We start from the raw sequence: 16,318 nt of genomic DNA, 5'->3' as shown, positions 1-16,318 counted from the left end.
CAATGTTTTAGCATCTTTCAGCTCATAGTTTTGGTCAATACTGTTTCTGTAACGAAGCCCTTGTACACTACCTGCTCAGCAGCAAACAGCAGACAGACACAGTTAGGGACAGTTGAACATAGTGCAAGCAGATATTTCCCTCAGGGGTTGGTGGAGACCAAAAACAGAGCTAAAAGTGAGAGAATATCAGACTTAGATTCATCAGCTGGAAACGAACATGACTCTAAATGAATGATCATGTTGCTACACATCTGCTGGATGTGTAAATAGGCAACTGTTCACTAACATGTTCACTATAAAAAAAATCATTTAATGAACCTGAAACCAGAAAATAAAGAAAAAGGCGACGGTAAACACATATTGTTCTATGAATATGGACAATAAGTGTGCCCTTCTTCTTGTTTTGTGATGTAAAAGCGATCCAGCAAATTTCCCTCCAGATATGGGCCAGTTTATCTTGATGTTAATAGTCGGCTCAGTGAAAATCTCAATTGTTTAATGATTGTTAATTAACAAGTTGAAATTATGACGCTTTCATGATCATGAGATGTTTCAATAGCTATTGGATGGCAAACCATGAAATTTGCTACAGATATTTATGGTCCCCAGAGGTTAATAACTTTGATGATCCTCTGACTTTTCATCTAGAACCACATGGTCAAAATCATAACTTGGTTTAGAACCAAATGTTTTGTGTTTAGTGGTTATCAGTAAATGTTTAGAGCTGCAACAATGATTATTTTCTTGCTTTATTGATTAATAGTATAGTGTATGAAATGGACAAAGAAACATAGCAATTTGTCAGGTTTGAGAAGCTGGAGCCAAAATGATTGTAATGTTGGTATTTGTGCTTAAAAATGATGAAATATCAGTCAACTGTTTGATTACTCAACTAACTGTTCCAGGAAACATTAACATACTGGCATGTACCAATAAGATGGTGGATGGCTTTAGAGTGTTTTCATCTCACTAAACCAACAACAGGAGTTTCTTAACCTAGTTCACTGAGATTAAATAAATTCATCAATGCACTCAAAGACAGGAAGTCTTTCCCACATGGGAGTTGAGTAAATAAGTATATACCATAAATAGAAATTGGCTCATGAATTTGTTCACTGGTAGTTCAGGAAGCCGTGGTTTCTGAAAGATGGCGTCTCGTGTACTTTATTCTTTTTTTTATGTGCTGTGGGATTTTCTGTATTAATGTTGGTCTAACGTTTAACCTCCTCTCGCGTCAGCAAAATGTGATGTTGGTGGTTTGAGACAGAGACGGACACTTTGATTATATATTGCACGCATGTGGTGGTTTTTCTATACTTTCCACAGCAGAAACTCATGAACAGAAACTGAGGTATTTCTCTTTCTTTCACCTACAGTAACATACGTATTGATCTTATAGTTTTACAGGCTAACACACTATATTAAATATTTAGCAGCAATTTAAAAACAAATAATACATGTCTAATATAGTGCAGACTGATGGTAAAAAGTGTGTCTTTCTAAGAGATTTATAAATTTCACATATATGTATTTGTAAAATGATTTATCCCAAAACAAAGACAAAAACATGAACAAGAGGAGCCCAGCACCAAATTTCAAAACCACAGACCTGGATCCTGAGTCTGGACGTAAGTATCTTTAAAAAATGTGTTGGTGTAAATACAGCAACTTAGTATAACAATCGTCCAATACAAGTGAAAGTCCTGAATTCAAAAGTACACAAGTATTATCATTAAAATGTACTTGAAGTATCAAAAGTAGAAGTACTCGTTCTGCAGTGAAATGTCGCCTGTGACCGATGACACATACTGTTAATACTGAAGCATCGATGTGTAAACAGTATTGTTCTGCTCATGGTGGAGCTGGTTTTAACTACTTAATTCACATTTTGGTAGTTTAGTCCACTGACTCCCAACCTCTGGGTCAAGGCTCCTCCAGAGGGTCACGAGATAAATCTGAGGGGTCATCAGGTGAAAGTTAACTGGGGAAACATCTGAAATGTGACCCGACTAAACACTAAGGCCTCGTAATTCAAATAGGTTTAGATTCAGTGACTCCCTTTTCTTTTCATGTCAGACCGTAAATATCTTTAGGTTTTGGACGGCGGTTAGACAAAACAAGACAAGTGTAACGGGCTCTTTTTACAGAGCTTCAACAAATGATAGGAAACCAGAAAAGAAAATAGAAAATAATTACAAGCTTAAAAATAATAATCCCTTTTAAGCCTTGTTTTTTGTTTAATAGTGTGTTAAAAACATAATTTTGCCGAACTTTATGGCCTGAGGGTAGTCACTTCCTTATTTAAATTAGGAAATATCTGATCAAAGAATAAGCAAACAAGTCTGTGAGTATCTGATCAAGTATTTCATGTCACTAAATACTGGAAATGTGCAACAGATACGTTTCAGTTGAAAAGTACTGAGGTTTCTTATCAAGGCTGAGTGCTATCACTTTCTCTCTCTTGACACACAGATATGTTGACACACAACTCACACTAGGAAATGATTAAATGTGAGTTATGAATGTTTTCTGGTGCAGTTAAAGATGTGTGCATGTTTCCTAACAAACATCTGTATTTGGCAGATTGCCTTTAGATTTTAATTATGACCTCATACATTTCAGCTCGTCGTCCATGTTTCCGACAGCGTTTGAACGCAGCAGCAGAAGGAAAGCGACAATCTCAAGCGCGCTCCCAGCATTTTGGACAGTGGCGTGAGCGCGCAGATCCCTGCACACCTGCTCCCAGGTGGATCAGTTCAACCTCAGGTCCATTTACAGCATCAGAGACTGTTTGTCCGAGCAGACGTGACCACAGGATTCATGGTCGTAGAGCCAAACTGCGTGTCTGTGGCTCTCTGCTGTTCTCTCTGTTTCTTTCTGCAGCGGTGTCACTTTAACATGAACATCACTGAAACAACTTACACTTGCTCTATGTTTTCATACAATATTTGACTTTTACAAGTAGGTTATAACAGTCCCAGCTCAGTTCGTGTCGCTCTGGAGTCAGACTTGTTGGTCCGCGGTTTTGTGAGCTGACAGCCGCAGAGTTTGCGCAGCAGCAGTTAATTTACAAAAACTTCATGCGGTGACACAAAAATCAGACACACGCAAAACGGAGTGTTTCTCTTACCGCAGCGCTTCATCCTCCAGCCTCCGCCTCACCTGCGGGAGTGTGCGCCCCGCGTCGCTGCGGATCCGAGGAGCAGGATCCAGGAAATGAAGAGAGGGAGGCGCACACAACCAGCGCACAAACAAGGACACACAAACTTCCTTCTAGCTGCAGGCCACTACCGCAGAGTGTGTGTGGGTGGGTGTGTGTGTGTGTGTCAGAGAGAGAGACAGGTCAGTGGAGTATGAAGTCCTCTCTCAGTAGTCAAATCAGACAGAGTGGAAAAAGATTCAATATCTGCTGCTGAAACATAATGTTCGAGGTTTTCTGTCTCTGTGAAGACATTTTGGAAGCAGAGACTTTGCTTCAAATAAAATATGGAGGAAGCGAGGACATGTTTTGTAAAGTTGACATCTTTAACAGTGGGTGTAGTTTAAAAAGAACATCTATTAGTGAAGGCACTTTTGGAGAATGAGCAGAAACAATTAGGATGTTTTTAGAAAAATGTTGGAAAAAGAAGACACTTTGGACAATAAAGACATTTTGTTAAAGCGATGAGAAGTGAGGAAATTATGTGGAAAGTGAGGACATTTGTAAAGTAAGGACATTTTTTAGGGCACTTTGGACATTTGAGTTATTTTGTTTGGACATATTCTAAAGTGAGGACATGTTTTGAAAACTGTGACATTATAGGGACGTGAGGATATTTTTGAAAAGTGGAGACATTTATGGAAGTTCAGGACATTTTGGACAATGGAGACAGTTTGGAAAGTGTGGACATTTTTGGAAAAGAGGACACTGTTGAAAAATGAAAATAGTTTCAGAAAGTGTGAACAGTTTAAAAATGTGAAGACTCTTTGGGTATTTTTGGGACCCTTGGAAATTGAGGATACTTTTCAAACTTTTTTTTTGGAACAAGGAGATTTTGAAAACGGAGGATATTTTTGGAAGTGAAGATTGATAAGTGAGGACACTTCTGAAAAGTCAGGCCAGGTTAAGGCAAGGGGATGGTCCTCACAAGTAGGCTATACAAGTGCAAATATGTGTGTGTGCGTGACCTGAGTTGAGACCTTTGAGTTTAATTATAAACAGCTCACCTGAGAGGTTAAAGTTTGCACAGCACAGGGCTATAGCTAAATATTTTCCAACACTACACCTCCACTGGAAATCAGCTGTACAGTACTTTATTGACACCCCCTGTCTACACACCACATTTAGATCACTTATTTTGTACCAGCAAGCAACTGGTTTCAGTTCTCTTTTTAGGAAAGTCAACTTGAAGCTTTCTGTGGGTGCATAGTTCATAATGGCCAACATTTAGGCCGACGCTGATATTATCAGAAGTATGAGCTTTGAGCTTTAGCAGTTGCAATAGCAGAATCAGTAGTAGTGACAAGCACTGGCAGCTGAGAGAGATTATTTTGTTGGTGGTTACCAAACATAAACTTGGCTGATGTTTCAGGTCAACAACACGTTTCAGCCATGTTGGTAACGTGTCCGCTGGATCAGCACTTTGGTGCAGACTGAAATATCTCAACAACTAGAAGTGGGATTTCAATTAGATTCATGGTCCCCAGAGGATGAATCCGACTGACTTTGTGATCCATTGACTTTTCTTGTCGCTCCACCCTGAAGTTGATAATTGTAGTCAAGTGATAGCCTATACCATGAAATTTTACTTTAACATTTATGTACCTCTCAGTATAAACTGCAATAACTTTGGTGATCCTCTGACTTTCCGTGTCGCGCCATCATCAGTTCAAAGTTTGATTTTAATTTTGCCTTATATTTCGGTTTATAACCAAATACCTGCAAAACTACTGACGTTCCCATCAGCCTCAACTGCATTTTTGTTTAGCTAATTAGCAAATGTTAGCATGCTAACACGCTAAACTACATTAGTGAACATGGTGAACCATAAGCATGCTAGCATTGTTATTGAGAGCAGGTTAGCATTCTGATGTTAGCATTTAGCTCAGAGAATCAGTATAAAGGATCACAGAGCTGCTGGAAAGGCTGTAGATGTTTTAAAAACATTACTTTTAATTTCAAAAAAGAGAATACCATCAAATGTTTAGCTGGGATTTGTTTTAGTGTTTTACAGTTTGGGGGGGTGGGGGAAATCTGGTTAACTGGTAGATTGTGCTTCAGCATCATAGTTAGTACATCATAAAGGGGGAGGAGCTCATTTCTGCATTATGTGTTTGCATGTGTGTGTCTGTATGTGTTCTTCCTGGAGTTATTCACAGAGACGGATGCTTTGTGGTTTCATTCACGTCATTCTTTCATTTCCTCTCTATCTCTATCTCTTTATCTCTCTCCCACACTCCCTCTCTATAAACACTGTCCGTATTAAAGATTTGTTTTCACGTCTTATATTTAAAACTTTATCCATGAGGCAAAGGCAGATGATAACAGCCCCAATCAACTTCCTCTCCCTTCTTCTCTTGTGTTTCTTTATCCTTCCTTTGTCTTCTATTCTTCACCTTCTGCACTTCCTCCACCCACCTGCCTCTCTCTTTCTCTTTCTCGCTCTTTGTCTCTCTCTCTCTTTGTCTCTCTCTCCCTCCATCTCTGTTGCTCAGCTACTTCAAGGTTTCCCACCTGCGGCATCAGCCCCATCGATGCAACTGATTGCAGAGAAGTCGACATTGACCTCAAAAACTTCAGCTGAAGAGGAAGAGAAGCTGGAACTGAAGAAGAGATAGAAGAAGAGGAGGAGGAGGAGAAGGAAGGAGAAGAAGAAGACAAAAAAGAAGAGGCAACGTAAGACAGTCAACCATGATTCACTCAAGTAAGTACCTGCATCTCTCTGCAGATTATACACTTCATATTAAACAATAACTGTATCTTACAGTAGGGACTCAAACACACAGTTAAGAGATGAAACTCAAACAGCAGCAGGATACAGAGAACAAATCAATGAATCTACACTTCCAACACTTTTAGAGATCCACTGTTAAAAATACGAGAGGAAACATGAACTTAAGCACCATGGCCGTGTGAAAAGTAAGAAAAACTAATCAGACATCACTGAGTCATAGGGGAAAATGTGTGTAAAACAAACACAGTGAATATACACTTTGTTACATGAACTACAGTCTATTAAAATGCCGGCGTGTGTGTAGTAACAGTAGTTGGTTCAGATCTTCAGAAAACTATACATTCCTCCTGATGTAGCTTCAAAGATAAAAACATCTTCAACAAAACTGTCATTAAATGTTTTTTGATATTTCCAGAACCCGAATAATCAGCAACTAAATCTGGAGCTAAAATTTCCTTTAGCACATATGTGTTTGCCTCTATAACCATTAACACCAGGTAAGTGAGACAAGTAGGAGACCGAAGTGGCAGTTTGGTTTGAGACGTCGTTTCAGCTTGTGGCAAAACAACAGCCTACTTGTTACCCATTTAACGTTATTTTAATGTTGTTGATCGGATGTTAGAGATGTGCAGAGACGTGCAAATGGAGACACACCTGTCTGCAAAGTTAACGTTTGGCAGATTAAGTGAAGTTTCAGTTTTGTTTCTCACCCTGACAGAAAGGGCCAGTTACCCTGACAGAGCTTAAACCCAGATGTAAAAGTGACCTTTTAAATCAGTGTCACTCAAACAGGCACTTTCCGAAATGGATTAGAGCAGAGCTCGCCCCCACTTTGTCATGCTTCATCATTACAGTTACAGAGCTAACAGTCTGTTTCTCTTCGACCTTTGAGCCAGATTAAGAGTCTAAAATCACCTGAGCAGCTCTGTGAGGCTGTACTTGGGCATAGTGGTGGTTGGGGCTACATGCTAATGCTAGCATGGCAACAAGCACGTGATGTTTACCATGATCACCGTCTTTGTTTAGGATGTTAGCATGCTAACATTTGCTAATTAGCACCACACACAAAGAACAGCTGAGGCTGGTGGGAACGTCAATAGTTACATTATATATTTGGTCATAAACCAAAGTGCTGGACAAATAAAAATCTGACCTAATGATGATGAGGGTACAGGGGGGTCAGGAGGTCAACAGGAAGTGACATCTAACCACTAGTTGTTCAGATATTTCCCTTAAAACGTCACAAATGTCAGTGGTGGCAGTAGAGGAAAAGTCAGGTGATCAGTAAAGTCAGAAGGATTCATCTTCTGGTGAACAAGAATACCAGCACAAAATGTAATGGCAATCCATTTAGAAAAAGACACGAGGCCTGAGCCTCAATCACATAACTCAGTTAAATCTGAACACACAGAAATGATTTTCACACTCATTGTGACTCACACTGCCTGAAGATATCATCATTATCTCTTATGTCCATCATGAATACACATACTTAAATCTGCTGAGAAATCATAGAAAAAAGACATCCCTGAAAACTGCAGAACTTGCTTGAGAATCGTCACATTTTTAAGTTTTCTTCAATATCACAGTAATCCAGTGATAGTTATGTGTACATCTGTGGGGACACTATAAATAGGAACTTGTAATAAATAATTTGGCTTGAATTTTTATTACACATCTTGATGAATCTACCAGAATAAACAGATCTGTTGACCATCTGCATTGTTCTTTCCCACATTGCCATTGCAAGTCATGACCTTATGATTGTGGCCTAACAGCTTTGAATAACTTGATAAAATCTAAGACAGGGATTGTGACTCGAGCCAGGACATGGACTTAAGTTGCCAGAGCATCAATGTGCACCAAACTTGTGAGATAAACAGTACAGGGTCAGAAAAATGGTATTTAAAATCTAGTCAGAAACATCTGTAAAAGCAGTAGTACTACAATGTAGAAATACTCCATTACAAGTAATGTTGTACTGCGATAAAAATCCTACTTTAAATATTATAAGAAAATGGTAGTGTTACACATATCCTAGGATTATTATTATCATCCATTTATGAGTGAACAATATTTTTGTTGTGACTTCTGCTTTTAACTAACTTATTAAGTGTTGGACTGTTGAGCAAAGATTTTATGGTACAGTGAGAATATTTCAACCTGTTTTTGATTTAAATGCACTACTACAAATGAATAATGCAAACTCAATTTAAATCTGAAATGACATGATAAGAGGGATTTTTGTTTAAAGAGCACATAGATGTTTTGTATGAAAAATAATCTGCAACATCTGGAAAGTAACCACTGACTCCAGCTGTCAGGTGCTGTATTTTCCTCTGAAATGTTGTGGAGTTGAAGTAAAAAGTACTTAATTATACTAAAGTGCGGTATCCTGAGTAAATAAGCTCAAAGTTGGTGAAAAGCTTGTTGGATTGGGGCAGTTATCTTGTGAAAGAATTATTTGCTAATTTCTCCAAAGCCAAATCTCAAGTTTTAAGGAGGTTCATGGTGGGTCGACACAAACTTCAGAGAGTGTGTTAATGGGATGTTGGTTCACCTCAAACCTCTGCTGCAGGGATGCTAATTCTGAGGCCTGCTTTTATTTTGACAGCCACCTTTAAATCACATGACAGCTGTCGGTTTGCAGATGAGTGCATACGTGTGTGTGTGTGTGTGTGTGTGTTTGTCTTGTGACCATAGACTCACACAAGCTTCAGTCTGAACTCACGAACACAGGCATGCACACAGACACAGACGCTGAGAAAATGACCCACACAAGCACAAACACCAGTCTATTCAGTCGCCCACAGGCACACAAAGAGTGTCTTAGTTCTATAGAAAAGGAAACTATACTTCCTGACAAAGACCTCCTACTCAAAACCACAACAACTCACACAGAAAGAAAGCTAAACTCAAACACATCTGTGTATATATTTACAAGTTAAGTGACACTGTTTAGAGAAGAGAGGCTTATTGAATGTTGCGGTAACACTTTTATAAGCAGTTTACGAAATGGTTTGTTACACAACGTGATGTAAGCAGATCTACGTGTTTATGTTTGTTAACAGTTACATCAATAGAACATTTCAGATGTGTCATCAACGGAGTTAGAAACAAATGAAAATAAAAAATATAAATACAAATATATTTGGGTTAACAACAGCTAACATTTAGCAGTGAAGCCTCAGTGATTACACTAACACAGCTTCTTCTTCTTCTTCTTCTTCTTCCAGATCACTCCATCCACTCAGTCTTCTGCTGCTGCTGCTGCGCTGTACAGACCAGGTAACGGCTCCATCATCAGTATGAGGAACAATTTGTTTTTTTCGTATACGTTTTAGTTTCAGTTCGATGGATGTGTGACTTTAAGCACCTATGTGCCTTTGAAAAATAAACCTGACAGATTTTTTTCTGTACACAGAACCTCTCAGCTTCATTCAGACCAAAATGCAAGAGAAAGCATCAGCGTGAATTCTTGTATTTTACACAACTGCATTACTCAGATTGTTAATACCAGGACAAAACCATGAATCAGCCAGTAAAAGTAACTGGAACTGAATTAAATTGCACTGGTTGCATTTGTTCACCTACTGATAACAAAACATTGACACAATGGTCGTCACTAGTTTAATTTTGAAAACTATTGTCCTGTAAAAAGCTTTAAAAATCATCTGTTGTGTGGAACAATGTCAGTATAAAGTATCATCAGCAAAATGTACTTTAAGCACTAAAAGTAAAACTACCCCTTTTACTTGTGGTTGATATATTATCATATATGACTTTATTAGAGTGTGAATATTGAAAACCATTAGTCCAGTGGTTCCCAATCAGTGGGTCTGGCCCCTCCAGAGGGACACAAGATGAATCTGAGGGGTCATGAAAAAAGATCATCCTGAACTATGTAGTGAGGTAAAGGTAAAAGTACAATATTTAGTGTATAAAGTAACTTAAAATGGAAATACTTAAAGTACATGTACTTCATATTTGTATCACACATGATTACATTTTCCAAATCACAGAGGGAGAAGCTTTTTTTTTCGGCTGGAGGAAAACAGAGCACTGAAATGTGCATTGCACTGATTGATCGGTTGATTGATTTCAGGGAGATCAGCACACGCATGGAGCTGGAGGGGAGGACGTCCCTGTGTTTCCAGACCAGACGATACCCGGGAAACGCCTGCCGGGTACGACAGAGGTGCCTCAAGAGAAAAGCAGGTGAATGAAGCCGACAGAGTTCTTCGTTTTTATTTGGTAATTTTTTTTCTCTTTCTCTCAGGTCGACAGGTCGAGGAGGAAGCTCCCCCTTCCTCCTCCTGAGGATGAGGATGGTGAAGGCACAGGGTTGCTAAGTGTCGTTGCCATGTACGACTTCAGCGCCAAGGAGGACACTGACCTCACACTCAAACAGGTACACAGACACACACACACACACACACACACACAATCACAAATTAAATTAAAGTTCTGACTAATGGGTTGTAAGTCACATCAGTTATAAGCCAGTGATAGTAAAATTTTTATGTTGCCAGGTTGTAAAAATTCCTTTGGCTGGTTGGACATTTACAAACTTTTATGAATCAATTACCAATATTTACAATTTTTAAATCATTAACAGATAGAAAAGATTAACACCTGCAAACAGGAAGTGTTTTAATTGCCTTTCCACTGATATGTAAAACTACATGAAACAATTCATAAGCCATAAATAAAGCAATTAGTTACAACATAGGGAGAGTTATTGGAAATTGATTAAAGTTGAAAAGGTTATTAAACATGGCTCCAGCTTCGCAAATATGAGGATTTGCTGCTTTTTCCTATTTTTTTATTTTCAGGTTTTCAGATAAAAGTCTTGTTCTGATTAAAATTTCCAACAGAGAAAAAAAACAGTGTTACAACAATAAATACAACAACACCAACTTACTAAAACTGTCATACACTACTAAAGAATATACAAAATATCCTGTTTGTAACAAAAAGTAAAAGATACAATCCAGTTAAGATGCATAATAAATTATAAACTTTTTTCACAGGGGGAGGAGTACGTCATCCTGCACAAACAGGACCAGCTGTGGTGGAGAGCGCAGGACAAACACGGGTCAGTCCAACCAGAGCCAGAATCACACATTCTCCTCTTCAGTATTATTCTATTATATAACTGTTGACTGAGATTCATAGGAATCATATGTCATATAATTGTACAAATGAGCAAGTTATAATTAAAAAAAAAACTAATTATAATCATGTGTAAAATAATTTTTCCATGATCACAAAAAACAATATTATTCCATAAATCAAATATCAGCACATTAATATGCAGGCAGGTTAAAACTGAAACACACATTTTGAAATATAGATTTATTTCTCTTTTCTTAAATAATCACAAATACAATGAAAAAATGACTCCAAACACAACAGTACAGTATAAATTAATAACAGCTGAGTCTATGAATGTCGTAAATGTTCATCTGCCACATGATCATCTGCAGATTGTTAATGTTTTTACTGTTATTGTTGTTAATGTTAATGTTCTTACCACTGTGTTTCCATCAGGAACAAAGGCTTCATCCCCAGTAACTACGTGACAGAGAAAAACAGAATCGAAGCAAACTCGTGAGTCTTATATCACACGTCATATCTTTAAAGTTTGCATGATCTTTGTGGAAAATACTCTGCTTTTATTTATAAATTTATTTATTTATTTTTTGTTAGCTATAAGTTGTTCAGCTCTTTTTAAGATTGTTTTTTAAGAACTGTTATTTTTTTATTGATCAAAAGGCAACAATTAAACCATTAGTTGTGTGTTGGTTTGTTTGTTTTCCTTCCTGGAGGTGGTACTGCAAGAACATCACCAGGATAGAAGCGGAGCAGCTGCTGAGACAAGAGGTATCTACCTGTCTGTCTACCTGTCTGTCTACCTGGTTTAGTGTCTTATCTGTCACATGTCTGTTTACATGGCAAAGCTATCAGAGAACTGCAGTGGTTTCATTATGTTTACTGTGAATAGAGATTGTCAAAATGATCAGCAATTATCTGAGACTTGATTCATCATTTCATTTATTTTTCAAGCCAAAATACAAAACACTGCCAATTTCCAGATTACTAGATGTGATGATTCACTGCTTTTCTTTGTCTTATGTGAGAGTAACTTAAAAGTCACTAGTAATTTAAAATCTTATGGTTTCTGACTGTAAATCAGAGGAAGTAAGCCATACCACTTCTTCTAATGCTTGTTCTAGTGTCTTCTGGGTTAAATGAGGATATATTGGTTGTTTTCCAGGACAAAGAGGGTGGGTTTGTGGTGCGGGAGTCCAGTCAGAAGGGAGTCTACACCGTCTCAGTTTATACCAAGACATTAAGGTGATTCACATCACAGCATAAACTGAAGGTTAAAATTCCAGACAATCTCAACCTGTAAACTGATGAACACTCTTTGTGTGTGTGTGCGTGTGTGTGTGTGTGTGTGCAGCTCTAGTGGAGATATTAGGCATTACCAGATCAAAATCAGTGACACCGGACAATACTTCTTGGCTGAAAAACACACCTTCGACTCCATACCTGATGTCATACACTACCATGAACACAACGCAGCAGGTACACACTCATTTATGCATGCTACTGTACAACAGTGCTGTAATATAGTAATGCTTCATTTGATATGGTTTATGTATGTGTGTGTCTGAGTTTAGGTTTAGTGACACGGTTACGATATGCAGTGGGGCCAATGGGAAGATGTGTACCTGCCACATCAGGATTCAGCTCAGGTAAATAAATAAATACACAGAAATACACATTTACTTAAAGCTGCTGTCTGTCATTAATTACACATTTATAAATAAATTATGTCTTTGCTAAACTTGTGTCTGGAATTATCTTATGTTGGTATAAGTTAGTTATATTAATTGCACTTTATATTATTACACCTGTATTTTACTGTACTGTTATTCATTATCTGTTTATACCCCAGCCTCCACATGTAGGAGTAATAGTTGTTGACAAATACATAATAAACACTTATATCTAATTACTATTTCATTATAGTATGTTAATGTAATTTATTAAACCTTTATCTACTGCTCATTACTGCTACACAGGAGGACTTAAAGTGTCAGTGTTATATTTTCTTCTCATGATGGTAAAGCGATAATGAGATTATTCACATTACCAGTTTATTGTGGCATAGAGCAGGATTGTCTCTTGTCTTCCCTCCTTTTTCTATTACTATTATGCTCTTTGAATTAAGTTTCATACTAAGTTTGAGGGAGAGATACAAGCTGCAGATAAGTGCCTTTATATGCAGACGATACCCTACTTTATATCTCAGATCTTGTGGGCTCTCCTCAAAATTTGGTGTGTAAACGTTTTTCTTATCAAACCCTCAAGTTAGGACTTTTTGATTTAAATTGAACTTGTCTCTTATAGTCTGATAGACTGGTGTACAAAAACTATTTTAGACATTTTTGTCTTATTTATATTTCTCTTTCTTCTGCATCTCTCTTTCTTTTTGTCCATCTATCAACCCACCTCTCTTCTTTCTGTCTTCCCCCTTTCCAGAGAAGTGGGAGATCAACCCCAGTGAGCTGACCTTCATGAAGGAGTTAGGCAGCGGTCAGTTTGGTGTAGTGAGGCTTGGCAAGTGGAGGTCTCAGCACAGAGTAGCCATCAAGGCCATCAGAGAGGGAGCCATGTACGAGGAGGACTTCATCGAGGAGGCCAAGGTCATGATGTAAGGAAGGAATGACTGAGGGAGGACAGAAAGGAAGATGAAAGACATGGATGGATGGATGAAGACAATAAATAAATAAAAATAACACCACAGCAGAAAACATGTTTCTAAAAGAACATATTTTTAAAAAGAAAAACTATGACTTCCATGAAGTCTGTGAAACTTCCCTCTTCCCTCAACATAGAGAAGTGAAACTGTCTGTGTTTGTCGTCTCTCCCAGGAGACTTTGCCACCCTAAACTGGTGCAGCTGTATGGAGTTTGCTTGCAACAGCGTCCCCTGCTGATCGTGGCGGAGTTCATGGAGAACGGCTGCCTGCTGAACTTCCTGCGGCAAAGGGGTGGAGGTTTGAAGGAGGCCTGGCTACTGTCCATGTGCCAGGACATCTGCGAGGGGATGGAATACTTGGAGTGTCACAGTTTTATCCACAGAGACCTGGTGAGTCACTGTGTGTGTCTGCGGTTTGTTGTGCATTTTAATAATGAAACTAGTGACAGCAAAATACAAGTGATACTGGGAAGAGGGATTCAACTGTCTGGTGTTTCTATTTGGCAGTTTCGGCAGCCAATTTTTTACACACCGTGCATTGTTGTTGGTCAAGTTGGAGCTGATTTTATATCAGGGTTTCTGCAGGGTCCACTAAATTAAATAAGACTACTAAATACAACACAGAATGAAACTGAATACCCATTTCAACAGTGACAACAATAGGGGTGAGAAGTATTTACAAAGTACATGACTACCAATACAACAACAATAACTCTTAAATAGTATAATTTATTAATTATGACATGGACCCAGATGAGTGGCAAAAAACTGTTTAGTAGATTATCCAATTTATTTAGATTAATGTTTTAAATGAACAAAAGAGCTGAAGGAAGTTGTATATTAAGACTGTGACAATTATAAATATCCATAAAAAGCTGTAAAATGCTTTTACAGTTGAATATCTGGGGCACAGTTTGGGTAAGAGCCATCAAATTAAAAACACTTTTTTTTTGACAGTTACTGCTCTCTGTTTCTAAGGTACAGGAAGTACAACATTTTCCTCTCAAATGACTCAGATTAAAAGTATAAAGATATTTGTCATAAGTCTCTTGTTATTCTTTTCTCTTGCAGGCAGCCAGGAACTGTCTGGTTAATGAGCACAATGTGGTGAAGGTCAGCGACTTTGGAATGACCAGGTATGGCTGCCACTTTATTTCAAGTCTTAAAGAAAAGTTCAGCATTTTGGGGATCATGACGATTAAAACTAAACTTAATGAAGGTGCACTGTAATCCAAACGTTCAGATTTGAAACTATGTTTTGTCAGTTTTCCAGTACCAGTTGTAGTATAGATCTATTTTTGACTCCATGTTCATGGTTCCAGGTACGTTCTAGACAACCAGTACACCAGTTCCAGCGGAGCTAAGTTCCCTGTGAAGTGGTCTCCTCCTGAGGTTCTGCACTACAGCAAATACAGCAGCAAGTCTGACATCTGGTCTTTTGGTAAAGAATCACGCACTGACCTCACCATAAACTTTTTCAAATGTGAAGCTGCTTTAGTCTGAACTGATATTCAGTACATTTGAGACAAGTGTCCAGTGTATCTTGAATCAAAAAAACTGAATCTTTAATACTGGAGAGTCAGGCTTGGCAAAATGCTTCTGAAACTCACCTTTGTGGAGGTGATTCACTTAACTCTTTCAGTTCTCTTTTCTCGTTTCACACAACAAGACATTTAACATTCACCTTAAACGATGCTTTTCTTTCTAACAATGTATCAAAACAATGGAGAAAAACACCTTTTTACAGCAAGTTAAGAATAACCATTTTCATATATTCCCAGCTAAAATATAGAAAGTACATGTCGTGGTAGCAGCAGTAGTGGTAGTAGTATTTTAGAAGATCTACTGACCTGGATGTGTTTACATGCAGGTGTGGTGATGTGGGAGATCTACTCAGAGGGTCGGACTCCGTTTGAAAACCGCTCCAACTTGGAGGTGGTTAATGACATCACCAGAGGGATCCGGCTGTACCGACCGCACCGAGCCTCACAACCACTGTACGCCATCATGTACCGCTGCTGGCACGAGGTATTCACGCATTCATTCATTCATTCATTCCGTGTTTCTTTTTCAGCAATAAAATATGAGGATGTCACAGAAACCCAATGTATAGTTTTCCCACTTTGAGAAAAACTTCTTATCACAACTGCACTTGCTTGGTCCATCTGAGCTTTCAGCTACATGTAATGGTCTTCCTCATCAGATTTATCATGTAACTGAAGAATGGAATTTGAATTCATAATATGCACACCGAATATGTAGAAAAACTGGTTTGGAGCTCAGGTCCACAATTTGATGATCACACCTTTTGTTAACCACTATATCACATCTTCTTATCCTCTTCCTCCCCGGCCTCTCAATGTCTTCTGTTCTCCCACGTCTCATCCACTCTTCTTCGGTGGTGGTGGTGTAGAAGCCTCAGGGTCGGCCGCCTTTCTCTGAGCTGCTGGAGGACATCAGAAAATTGGCAGAAAATCCTGATTAACACTCACATACATAAACACATAATTTTGCTGAGTTTCAAACTATTTTCCACTGTTATACATAAATGTACACAGACTGTAATTTGTTATTGTAAATAAGTATTTTTTCATTAAAATATTTTCAGATAA

General features: G+C 38.3%; 2 protein-coding genes across 9 annotated transcripts in view; one reads left to right on the top strand and one right to left on the bottom strand.

Moving 5' to 3' along the window:
- tec (tec protein tyrosine kinase) overlaps positions 1–3,267 on the bottom strand; it is a 15,244-nt gene extending 11,977 nt beyond the window's left edge. For 5 of the 7 annotated variants that reach the window (XM_071459545.1, XM_071459549.1, XM_071459550.1 and 2 more), the window contains exons 1-2: positions 3,131–3,263; positions 72–169 (exon numbers count right to left, since the gene is read on the bottom strand). The gene's annotated coding sequence lies outside the window, so the exon portion shown is untranslated. Of the gene's footprint in view, positions 1–71; positions 170–3,130 lie in introns of all 7 variants that reach the window. The other 2 variants (XM_071459547.1, XM_071459552.1) reach the window with 1 other exon arrangement.
- On the top strand, positions 3,194–16,318 carry txk (TXK tyrosine kinase). 2 transcript variants are annotated; one of them, XM_071459558.1, is made up of 17 exons: positions 3,194–3,342; positions 5,695–5,903; positions 9,170–9,221; positions 10,039–10,120; positions 10,213–10,344; positions 10,967–11,031; positions 11,487–11,546; positions 11,765–11,819; positions 12,214–12,293; positions 12,403–12,527; positions 12,623–12,697; positions 13,488–13,659; positions 13,880–14,096; positions 14,778–14,842; positions 15,029–15,147; positions 15,577–15,734; positions 16,120–16,318. In XM_071459558.1, exons 2-17 carry the CDS (start codon positions 5,891–5,893, stop codon positions 16,189–16,191), a joined length of 1,542 nt encoding a protein of 513 aa, XP_071315659.1. In that variant the 5' UTR covers positions 3,194–3,342; positions 5,695–5,890; the 3' UTR covers positions 16,192–16,318. The 2 variants fall into 2 exon arrangements, with proteins under 2 accessions (XP_071315659.1, XP_071315660.1); XM_071459559.1 differs by lacking the exon at positions 3,194–3,342 and having other exon boundaries at positions 5,821–5,903; positions 10,039–10,131.

The sequence above is a fragment of the Trachinotus anak genome, unplaced genomic scaffold (genome assembly GCF_046630095.1).
Source record: "Trachinotus anak isolate AG129_WGS33_773 ecotype Australia unplaced genomic scaffold, CSIRO_AGI_Tana_v1 ptg000023l, whole genome shotgun sequence".
Classification (NCBI taxonomy): Eukaryota; Metazoa; Chordata; class Actinopteri; order Carangiformes; family Carangidae; genus Trachinotus; species Trachinotus anak.
The sequence above is the reverse complement of the archived record's forward strand: the minus strand, read 5'-3'. Positions and strand labels throughout refer to the sequence as shown.